Raw genomic sequence first — 12083 nt, 5'->3', positions numbered from 1 at the left:
AGGGTGTGCGGAAAGCTTTGTTTCCCCTGTTGCCGGCGGCAACCCTGGCCTGCTCTCTCAAGCCCCATTCTGCCGCCATTTGTTTGAATTTGTTTACCTTCTATAATTGAAACTTTGTAGCTTGAGTGGAGGCTTAGGCTTGGCAAGGGCAGGCAGAAAGCTTGGCTTCCTCTGTTACCTAGAAAACCTTGCTCTCTGTGGCTGTAGCCATCTTGGTTTGGGTTAATTTGCATGCTTGCTCTGATTGGATGGTGGCTGTGGCTTGTGGGTGTGTTGGAGGTATGGTCAATTTGCATATTTGTCTATTATTAGGTAGGATAATGGAATATTATGTATCCATAAAAAAGAGTGAAATCTTACCAGTTGTGACAGCATGGAATGACCTAGAGGGTATTATGCTAAGTGAAAGAAGTCAGTGAGAGAAAGACAAATACCATATGATTGCACTTACATGTGGAATCTAAAGAACACTATAAATGAACAAAACAGAAACAGACTAATAGAACCAGAATACAGACTAATGATTTCCAAAGAGGAGGGGGTTCCAGAGGGGGACTGGGTGAAAAAGGTGAAGGGATTGAGAAGTACAGATTGCTAGTTACAAAATATTCATGGGAATGTAAAGTACAGCATAGGAAATATAGTCAATAATGTTGTAATAACTATGTATGGTGCTGGTTGGGTATCAGAAATATTAGGGGGAGCCACTTGGTAAAGTGTATGATTGTCTAACCATTATGCTATACATCTATCACAAAATAATAATGAATGTAAACTGTAATTGAAAAAAATTAAAAAATAAAAGTGTGTTAAGAAGGTTGACATTTATAAAAAAAGAAATGGGGCTAGTAGGCATAATAAAAGAATAGAATCTTACCATTTGCAATAGCATGGATGGACCTAGAGGGTGTTTATGCTAAGTGAAATAATCCAGTCAGAGAAAGACAAATACAATATGATTTCTCTTATATGTAGAATCTAATAAACAAAAAAATGAAATACGAACAGACTTATAGATAGAGAACAAACTGACAGCTGTCAGAGGGAATTTGGGGGCTGGTAAAATAGATGTAGGGATTAAGCAAGCAAACAAACAAACAAAAAACCTCATAGACACAGACTTTAGTTTGGTGATTACCTGAGGGAAAGGGGGTGGGGAGGTAGAAGAAGGTAAAGGGGGGATAGGTGGTGATGGAAGGAGACTAGACTTGGGGTGGTGAATGCACACTACAATATACAGATGCTGTATTATAGAATTTTATACTCGAAACCTATATTATTTTATTAACCAACTAGAGGCCCGGTGCATGAAATTCATGCATTGGGGGGGGGGGGGCTGTCACTCAGCCCAACCTGCACCCTCTCCAGTCCAGGAGCCCACGGGGGACATCCCTCTCGCAATCTGGGACCTCTGGCTCCTAACTGCTCACCGGCCTGCCTGCCCTAACCATTCTGCCTGCATGCCTGATCCCCCTAACTGCCCTCCTCTGCCAGCCTGGTCACCCCTAACTGCCCGCCCCTGCTGGCCTGGTCACCCCTATTAACTTTTTAAAAAAAATCTTATCCCCTTCACACACAATTGTATTTGACTTCCTTATTGGCTTCTCCCTCTCACACAATATTTCTCGCTCCTTTATGTAACACTTTTTCCTACTGACTCATCATTTATAAACTTTCCTTTCCTCCTTATTTCCTACTTCTGTTCCATCATCCTTCTTTCCATCTTTCTCCTTCTCTCCCTCCCTCCCCACATTCCTTCTTTTCTTTATCTTTACCTCTCCCCAACCTCCCCTTTTCCTTCCTTCCCACCTTAATTTTTTTCTTCACTTCCTCCCTCAGACCTGCTTTGCTCTCTTCCCCACTTCTTCCTTCTTCCTATTCTCCTTTTAAGCTCTACCGGCTCCCCTTTAAAACTTTTCTTCCCTCCATCTTTCTCTCTCATCCTACATTTCCCATACAGTCTTCTCTACTTACTTGCACTGTTTTTTTTAAAAATAAATCTTTATTGTTCAGATTATTACAGTTGTTCCTCTTTTTTCCCCCCATAGCTCCCCTCCAACCGGTTCCCATCCACCCTCTGCCCTTACCCTTGCCCCCACTGTCCTCATCCATAGGTGTATGATTTTTGTCCAGTCTCTTCCTGCACCCTCCACACCCCTTCACCCCTGAGAATTGTCAGTTCACTCCCTTTCTATGCCCCTGGTTCTATTATATTCACCAGTTTATTCTGTTCATCAGATTTTTTATTCACTTGATTTTTAGATTCACTTGTTACATATGTATTTGTTGTTCATAATTTTTATCTCTACCTTTTTCTTCTTCTTCCTCTTCTTAAAGAATACCTTTCAGCATTTCATATAATACTGGTTTGGCGGTGATGAACTCCTTTAGCTTTTTCTTATCTGTGAAGCTCTTTATGTGACCTTCAATTCTGAATGATAGCTTTGCTGGGTAGAGTAATCTTGGTTGTAGGTTCTTGCTATTCATCACTTTGAATATTTCTTGCCACTCCTGTCTGGCCTGCATAGTTTCTGTTGAGAAATCAGCTGACAATCGTATGGGTACTCCCTTGTAGGTAAGGGAGTAAAAAAAAACCCCACATTTTTTTTTGTTTGTTTATTAGATTCTACATAGAAGAGAAATCTGTTTTTCTCTTGCTGCTTTTAATATTCTCTCTTTGTCTTTTGCTCTTGGCATTTTAATTATGATGTGTCTTGGTGTGGTCCTCTTTGGATTCCTTTTGTTTGGAGTTCTGTGCACTTCCTGGACTTGTAAGTCTATTTCTTTCACCAGGTGGGGGAAGTTTTCTGTCATTATTTCTTCAAATAGGTTTTCAGTATCTTGTTCTCTCTCTTCTTCTGACACCCCCATAATTCGGATGTTGGTATGCTTGAAGTTGTCCCAGAGGCTCCTTACACTATCTTCATATTTTTGGATTCTTTTTTCTTTTTGCGTTTCTGGTTGGGTGTTTTTTGTTTCTTTGTATTTCAAATCTTTGACTTGATTCTTGCGATCCTCTAGTCTGCTGTTGGATCTCTGTATATTATTTTTTATTTCAGTCAGTGTATGCTTAACTTCTAGTTGGTCCTTTTTCATATCCTCGAGGGTCTCGCTAAATTTATCGGCCTTTTCTAGAAAATTCGTGAAAAACCTTATAACCGTGGTTTTGAACTCTATATCCAGTCATTTGCTTTCCTCCATTTCTTTCATTTGTGACCTGTTTCTTTGTCTCCACATTTTGGCCACTTCCCTGAGTTGATAGAGTGGCTTTGTGTGCTAGGTGTCCTATAGGACCCAGTGGCTCAGCCTCCCCAGTTACCTGAGGTGGACACTCTTGGTTCACTCCTTTGTGGGCTGTGTGCACAGTCTTGTTGTAGTTAAGCCTTGATTGTTGTTGGTATCACTGGGAGGAATTAACCTCCAGGCCAATTGGCTGTGAGGATCAGTTGTGTCTATGATGGGAGAACTTCTGTACTGGAGACACCCTTATGAGACAAGACTTGCTTCATTGGGGCTTTGGTGCTCACTGAGTCTGCCCACTGAGTGTGTCCCTTATGGATCTGAGGAGTTGTAATCTGGATGGTCCCACTCTGACCCCTGGGTACACTGGCTCTTGGACCTCCAAGGAGGTGCTAATTTAGCCTCTGCCTGAGGCCACCCAGCAGGAGCTACAGAGAGATCTGCAGATTCCTCTTCTTTGTTTGGGTTTTGGAGGTGCCCAGATGAAGCCCAGTTGTGAAGCAATGCAAGCTGCTGTGGGGCCTTGGGCCTTCTTTTGGATGTTCTGGTCTCACTGACGCAGCTGCAGTTTGTTAGGTAAGTTTAGATTTCAAAGGACCAGGCCATTCATATGCAAAAGCCTCTGCGCTCACCTTGGATGGGGCGGAGTCTCAGGGTGGAGTTAACTGCAGTGGCTTCATGGGGTGGGATCTCAGGGCGGAGAAAACCACAATGGCTTCCCATCAGCCCTGCCTTAAGAGGCCCCCGGGTCTCAGTGTCCCGTGGTAATCGCTGCAAGCACCTCTGAGAGAAAGCTGCCCTCAAGTTTCGCTCGCTGCCAGACAGTCCAGTTTCTCCCCGTATGAGTCTGGGTCCCCAGAGTCTCGCCCGGAACTGGAGTTCAGAGCAGTCGGGAGCTTGTATCTCCCTCCTGATGGAAAAAGACAACAGTGTACCCAGTTGCCAGCCCTTTTCCTCGCGGGCCTCTGTACCTCTGCCCTTCACTTCTGCACCTCCTCACCTCCTCCCAGTCTCAGTGCTCTTTTCTCTTTCCTTCTAGTTGTATAAATTCCACTCAGCCAGCCATCCCGTGGTTCTGGATGATATCTGTTTTGTCCTTTAGTTGTAGTTTTGAAGTGGTTGTGCGAGGCCGCAAGTTCAGGTGTTTTCCTATGCCGCCATCTTGGTTCCTCGAATTATATTTTTGATATGTCAGTTTAAAGTATATTATTAAAGTTAATTTTACTTGTGTTTTTACTTTAAAAAATAAAATTATGTATGTGGCTTGCATTCTATTTCTATTGGACTGATCTGTACTGGAGGTATCAGGAGGCTGGTGTGTGCTCTGCTTAGGAGTCTGTGCTCCCTTTAAGGACAGTGGGCTCCCAGGATGCAGTGGAGTGAAATGATGTGCTTTGCTCTGAAAATCACTGGCTAAGGGGTGGAGAATGAACTAGAAGGAGAACAGATCAGAAATCAGGAGCTGTTGCAGAACTGTAGGCAGGAGAGTGGAAAGATGAGGCCAAATTTGAGGACTTGCATGAACTAGGTCTGACAACTAGTTGGATATGAGCTGTGAGGGAGAGGGAGGACTTGTGGGTGTCCAGCCTAGACAAATGAGTGGATCAGGGTGCAAGCCTATACTCAATGAAGGGATAAAGTGAAGTGTCCCCAACTAGAGTGTAACCTGGGTGAAGGATTCAGACCAGGGGTTCAATAAATATTTGTTGAAGAATGTTTTTTAAAAATCAGACTAAAATGTGTGGTTCAGGAACTGTGTCAGGGATTGTGTCTAGAAGGGGAGAGGTAAATGATTAGCTAACTGCTACATTAGTGGGAGATAGAACTTGAAGATCAGGAGGACAAGCCCCCTGAGGGGCTACCATGAACAGTTGCAAGGGATCCCATTGCTCATTCTCAGCAAGATGTATCCCTGGGGGCTTGGCTGGCACGGAGACATCCTCTTCAGTTTCCTTAGCCCCTTTGCTAATTTTCATGAGAAGGAAAAGGTGGGGTGATAGTGCTGAAAAAAAGAGGAGGGAGAATGGTGTGGTGTGAGAGGTGGATGTAGGAATGTGTTTATAATAAGGCATATACTGAGAACACCTGCTTGCCGGTACTGTACCCATAAATGGACCCATCAGCCATACCCAAATGTAGACAAACATTCCACTTACTTCAATAATTTGAAACAGCCACTAGGGAATATAGATTTGGCCTCATTTTCTTATGCTTGGGAAAAGAAAAGTGATTTAGTAAAAAACTAAACAACAACAAAAAACCTTGAATGGAGATCAGGAGATTGGGATTGTCACTATCTTTGTGAGTACAGGCAAGTCACAGAATCTTTCTGCATCTGTTTTTCTCATCTATCAAAATAGCAGTAATAACACCAGTCTTGTTTATTTCACAGAGTTAGTAGTATCGAATGAGGAACTGGCTGTGAAAGGCTTTAGAAAGTTAGAAGCCCGTACTGAGGTTGGAAGATATATATACAATGAACCCATAGAAAAGTGTTTTGTCTTGAATAAATCTGAATTACAGAGAAATCAGTAGGCGTGGGCATCACGAGACAAAAGTGGGTCTCTCCTGCCCCTCTGTGGACAGATCCAACCATCCCAAAGGTTAGCCTGGTCCCTCATCATTCTTTGCCTCCAAGAACTCATTGAATGAAGATTGGTTATGATAAATAGGGAGATGGCTGAGCCAGTGGGGTCAGTGCGGTAGACTCCAGTATCCCAGTAATCTTACAGGTATGTCGTGAAAGAGTCAGGGGTATTGTTCAGAAAATCCACAGTGCTCCCCTTCATATTCAGATTGGTTATTTCTATTCTGTTACATTCGTTTGTGAGACAAATGTGATAACCACTACACTATGGAAACAAGACTCATTAATTCATTTGTTCATTGATTCATTCATTCATTCAGCCTGTATCCAAGCATTCAAACTCCCCCCACCCCTCATCCTTCAGAGCTTACCCAAATTCTACCTATTTCAGGAAACCTTCTTTGTCCATCCCAGCACAGCACCTTTATCAATCCCTCTAATTTCTTGAAACACATTTTGCTTTGTCATGTGCTTGTGTTATCATGTGTCTTGATTCCTTTCTGGACATAGATTCCATGTCCTAAACATCTGTGTATCCCTACAGTGCTGGCACAGCACCATATGAACAAGCAGGTGCTCAGGAAATAAGAACTGAGTGAATGAACATATTGGTGGATGGGTAAGTGGGTAGCCCTGGATTAGGCAGTATTTTCCATATGTTCTGAGCTGGACAGAGAAGGCAGTGTAGCAAGTCCAGTTCTAGTTCTGGCCATGGAGGTTGGTGGGGTGGGAGAGGCAACGGGAAGACGCGAACAGTTACTGGGGGCAGCCATAGGTGACCCTGCAGCCTGAAGATGGCACTGGAGGCCAGTTAGGAGTGGCTACTCACTCATCTGTAGTGAGCACCTCCTATGTACAAGACACAGTTCAGGGGAACAGAGATGGCTGTAGCATAAGTTCATTGCATGGCCAAAAAATATATGTAAAAATTTAAACAGTGATATAAAAAAAGTTAAAATGACAGCAAATGCAAAATGGCAAGCGAGGGGTCCAGATAGTACACACTGTGGGCTTAGAGAGCCTTCAACTTGATTTTCTAAGGGTGTTTCCCAGCGGGCCGCCCTGCAGCTTCACCAGGACACCAGCACTTATTTGTCTACAGAGCCAGCTTTTGGTATCACAAAATGTGCTCACTGTTGGTATAAAGCTTTGGAGGAGAGATGTAGCCGAGTGAGCGGAAGTGAGGGTGAGGTGGGTGGGGCCATTTGGGAAAGTTTTATATCTGAAAATTTGGCACACAGAGGGACGGAGAAGGCATGAACAAGGGAATAGGAGTTGGAATAGATTAGGTATATTAGAAGACAGTTCATTCATTAATTTATCGATTATTTATTGAACGCCTGCAGAGTTTTTGTGCTGGACACACACGGTAAATGAAATAGGCAGTCTATCTTCTAGATGCTAGCGGGGCAGTAGATTTGTTTGCATGTTTGCTAACATACACATAACACAAATAACACATACATGTAACACAAATAACACATACATGTAACACAAATAACACATACATGTAACACAAATAACACATCCATGTAACACAAATAACACATCCATATAACACAAATAACACATACATGTAACACAAATAACACATACATGTAACACAAATAACACATCCATATAACACAAATAACACATCCATATAACACAAATAACACATCCATATAACACAAATAACACATCCATATAACACAAATAACACATACATGTAACACAAATAACACATACATGTAACACAAATAACACATACATATAACACAAATAACACATCCATGTAACACAAATAACACATCCATGTAACACAAATAACACATCCATGTAACACAAATAACACATCCATATAACACAAATAACACATACATGTAACACAAATAACACATACATGTAACACAAATAACACATACATGTAACACAAATAACACATCCATATAACACAAATAACACATCCATATAACACAAATAACACATCCATATAACACAAATAACACATACATATAACACAAATAACACATACATGTAACACAAATAACACATACATGTAACACAAATAACACATACATATAACACAAATAACACATCCATATAACACAAATAACACATACATGTAACACAAATAACACATCCATGTAACACAAATAACACATCCATATAACACAAATAACACATACATGTAACACAAATAACACATACATGTAACACAAATAACACATACATGTAACACAAATAACACATCCATATAACACAAATAACACATCCATATAACACAAATAACACATACATGTAACACAAATAACACATACATGTAACACAAATAACACATACATGTAACACAAATAACACATCCATATAACACAAATAACACATACATGTAACACAAATAACACATACATGTAACACAAATAACATACATATAACACAAATAACACATCCATATAACACAAATAACACATACATGTAACACAAATAACACATACATATAACACAAATAACACATACATATAACACAAATAACACATACATATAACACAAATAACACATACATATAACACAAATAACACATACATGTAACACAAAGTGGGCAGAGTGCTACCAAGGAAAAGAATAGAAGTCTGTAAAAGAGAATTAGATGGACACCCCATAATGAAGGTTTCAAGTTGGGTAAAAAGGATGGCACATATGAGGGACCAGAAGACAGGTGGTGTTCCCGGACCGTCGTGAGTAGACACATCTGACTGGGAATGGTGTACGAGGCTGAAGCCAGGCTGTGGAAGGCCAGGTTATCTCTGCTGAGTTTCTGTGTTCCAACCTGCGGGCTTCCTGGAGAGAGAGGGAAATAGGCAGAAAGAGTGACGGTCTTTCCAAACATCTTCTGACTCCTGTCCCTGTTTGCAGCCAGGTGATGGGGCAGTTGCGATGGATGAGCTACAGGATAACAAGAAGCTGAAGGTGGGTGCCATGTAGAGTCTGCCCAGTGAGGACACTGCAGGATCTTAAAGGACAGCCACAGACTCAGGGCACGGTGGCCCTGATGCTGAGGATCTTGGGCTGGGCTCAGGCCGGGGAAGCTCCTGGGAGTGTTGCCAGGCTGAGCCTGGGAAGGAGCGAGGGACTCTTGGCCCCAGGTGGCCTTGGAGGAGGTGCTGGTTTGGGAGCTGGATGTCGCTGCTTGCTTTGCCACTAGCTCGCTGTGTGAGCTTGGGCCTCAGATTCTGTATCTGTAAATGACTGGACTAGAGGAACTCAAGTCTAACTTTACAGCCCCCAGCATGCCATGATTGATCAAAAGCCTAATTACCTGTGGCTTTGGAAAGCTCAGGACTAAGAGAACCACCAGAGGGCACTGGGGCAGGGAAGTCTGAGGTTTGTGAAAAAATGTCTTAGCCGCCTTTGGCCTATGGGATATTTGGGAAGAAGTATCGGGACCTTAGAGAGGAAAGGCTGGGCCTAAATGAAATCTCCCCATCCAAAGAAAATCCCTAGGGCAGTTGTAAAGCACTGTGTTACCACAGCCGCTAGATGGCAGAAGAGTTCAAGGCCAGGGGGATGGGGAAGGTGAAAGTAGGGGGTGGGTAATGGAGGTGTGGGGCATCCGGTGGGATGGGACAGAGAGACTGAGCAAGTGTTTGTCTGTCTTTGGATGCTCCCTTGTAAATCTGTGTGTGTCACATCTGTCTGCAGCTATAGATGTGAGGATGTGAGTGTGTGCCTGTGAAGGTTCTTGAGCACATGGGTAGAAAAAAAATCTGGATTGGGAATCAGAAGACCTGGGTGCTAGTCTTGACTCTTTAATCTACACCCTACATGAACATGTTGAGTTTTCACTTCCTTTTCTGTAGAAGGGATCCCAGTTTCCTTATCTCTGGGAGTGGGGCAGTGATAAAGCACTACAATGCGGTTCGTGGATTACGAAGGGCTATACCCATGTGCAGGGTCTGCTGTGTGGTGTGTGGGTGAGTGTGTGCTTCTGTGGGGTGTACGTGGGGAGATGGAAAAACGCTTGGCAATGTGGTGTCCTCAGTACACATTGTCTGCTGCTCCCTTCTGAGACCTTAGGGAATTACTCAGTAGAATCAAAGTCATGGTGAGGGAGGCTGAGAAGAAAGTAGTGAAACTCCTGGTTAACATGAAGGACAAGGTGAGGCCAGGAGAACGCTCCTGTGCTTTCCCTCTGATCTCTCTGGGAGGGAGGCAGTGTTTAGTGGGGCCCTTAGGTGGCTTCCCACCTGGCTTGGGCAGGGGCCCACTGAGGCCTGTGCTGCTCTCTCCTGCTCAGCTCCCGTCCGTGCTGACCCGAGGGAGCAGCTCAGCCTCTCTGCACAACAGCACCATCCGCAGCACCATGTACCGGCTCATGCTCCACAGCCTGGACCCTCTGGGGGAAGGTAAGCAAGGCCTCCCCAGACCTGCGTGGTCTCCCTGTCCACTCCTTCCCTCCTGCAGCTGGACAACAACTGGGACCTGCAGAACGGAGGCAGTGGGTGGGGTGAGGGCAGGAGTGGGAAGAGAGAGTTAGCAGAGGAGAGCGGGTGGCAGTCAGTCTGGGAGACAGGGTAGAGACGATGACACGGAACTCGCTGGGAGAGGAGAGAGCCCCAAGGAGCCAAAGCCCTTAGGCACCCACATTCCTCTATTTCCCTGCCTCCCTGTCTTCTCTGGTAAAATGAGGAGGTTCAACTGCAGACAGTAAGGCCATGATGCTGTGTGCCCTGCACGGGTTATGTTGGGGCTGCCCTCAGTATCTTCTCTGCGCAGCCCACCAGAGTCTCCTGCCAGGCAGCTTGGCTCAGGCTGACTGGCCAGGGTCGCTTCAGGGGGAAGCTCCTGTAGGTGCTAGAAACTGGTGTCCTAGGAAGACCGTCCCCCCCGCCCCCCCTTCAGCCAGGAATCCCAAAGGACATCCTAGGAGCTGCCAGGACCACTTCTGGGGGTGGTGAGGGTCCAAAGTGCAGAGGGAGCTGATGTCCAACTTGACAGATGATTTGGCAGCTGAGATTCTCACCATCCTTCTCACCCGTACCTGCCTTCTGGCCTCCCTCTCCAAAGAGCTGCCCCTAACACGATTCTCAGGCCTCCACAGGCACCCCTCAGGTATGCACCTGCTCTCCTTGAGCCCCTCTATCTTTGGGGCTCAGGAGCCCAGGCAGGAGGCCCATCAAGGGAAGGTTGGCTCTTGGGCAGAAGCCACGGGGTTGTGGTGGCAGTTGGGCAGGAGGGCTGAGGCCTGAACTGTATATGACCCTAGAGACTGACCCTTGAGCCCCAGGGAGCACCCTGACTGAGATTTCTGGTTCAGGGACACATTTAGGAGGCTCGGCATTTCCTCAGGCCCTTAAGTTTCTTCCTCAGACACAATATTGGGGTTTGGGGCATGTTGTGCAGTGAAAGCAGAGTCCAAGACAAGGTGATCAAACCTCCCTTAGCAAATCCTCGAGGTGAGCCCGGCGGACACTGAGCGAGACCTCCCGCAGCGCCAGCTCCAGAAGCAGTCCCGCTGGGGTTCTGAGAGCGAGTCTGCAGCCCCTGGCAGCCGGAGTGTTGCCCGTGCGGCTGTGTCATGAAGGAAGCTGTGTCTCTGGGCCATGCTGGGCCACTCCTCTGGGCGCTCCTGACTCTGGCAATGTCTTAAAGATGAAGACTTCTCCTCCATGGGACCACAGGGCCCCCGCCTGGGCCACTTCCACCACTAACAGCCGCCAGCTGGCCTGCTTGTCCCGACAGGATTATGAGATGCCCAGGCCAGGCCGAGGTCAGAGGAGATTGACACTAAGGAGATGATCCTCCGTGCTGAGCTGAGAGGCCACGTGAGGAAACCAGCTCTGGGGGAGCCCGCAACCGTCATCCCAGGGAAGACAGGCCTGCGTGGTCCACGGTGTGCCTGTGGCATGGAGGGGCCCTCACTGTGAATGACGGCTGGCGTGCTCTGGAGTACAGTCCTGCCCGGGGAAGCCAACCCTCATTCTACGCCATGAGATTCCATCCAGGCGGGGCTGTGACCGCACGGGACTGTGATGAAGGCCTTTGTTCCCGAGACTTTCCAGATGCATGTTTGTGTTTCCATGTGCTGTTTCCAATGGCCGTCCAGATGTTTCCACCCCTGTCAGGTGTTCCAGCTCTTCCACAGAACTGGTCTGAACTCTCACCCCGTGAAGAGGATCCAATGATCCCCATGCCTCTTCGGTGTGTGTGTGTGTGTGTGTGTGTGTGTGTGTGTGTGTGAAGAGAGAGAGAGAGAGAGAGAGAGAGAGAGAGAGAGAGA

At 45.6% G+C, this 12083-nt stretch overlaps 1 protein-coding gene across 4 annotated transcripts in view; it reads left to right on the top strand.

Moving 5' to 3' along the window:
- The window catches only part of SLC24A1 (solute carrier family 24 member 1), a 31889-nt gene that overhangs the window by 9886 nt on the left and 9920 nt on the right, over positions 1-12083 (top strand). For 2 of the 4 annotated variants that reach the window (XM_054716118.1, XM_054716116.1), the window contains exons 2-3: positions 8720-8773; positions 10101-10209. The exons of 1 other annotated variant lie outside the window; for it this stretch is intronic. In XM_054716118.1, coding sequence (XP_054572093.1) covers positions 8720-8773; positions 10101-10209 — 163 coding nt within the window. The remainder of the gene's footprint in view (positions 1-8719; positions 8774-10100; positions 10210-12083) is intronic. One more of the 4 variants, XM_054716117.1, reaches the window with a different exon arrangement.

This window comes from Eptesicus fuscus, chromosome 5 (genome assembly GCF_027574615.1).
Source record: "Eptesicus fuscus isolate TK198812 chromosome 5, DD_ASM_mEF_20220401, whole genome shotgun sequence".
Lineage (NCBI taxonomy): Eukaryota > Metazoa > Chordata > Mammalia > Chiroptera > Vespertilionidae > Eptesicus > Eptesicus fuscus.
This window is presented reverse-complemented; position numbering and strand designations above follow the sequence as displayed.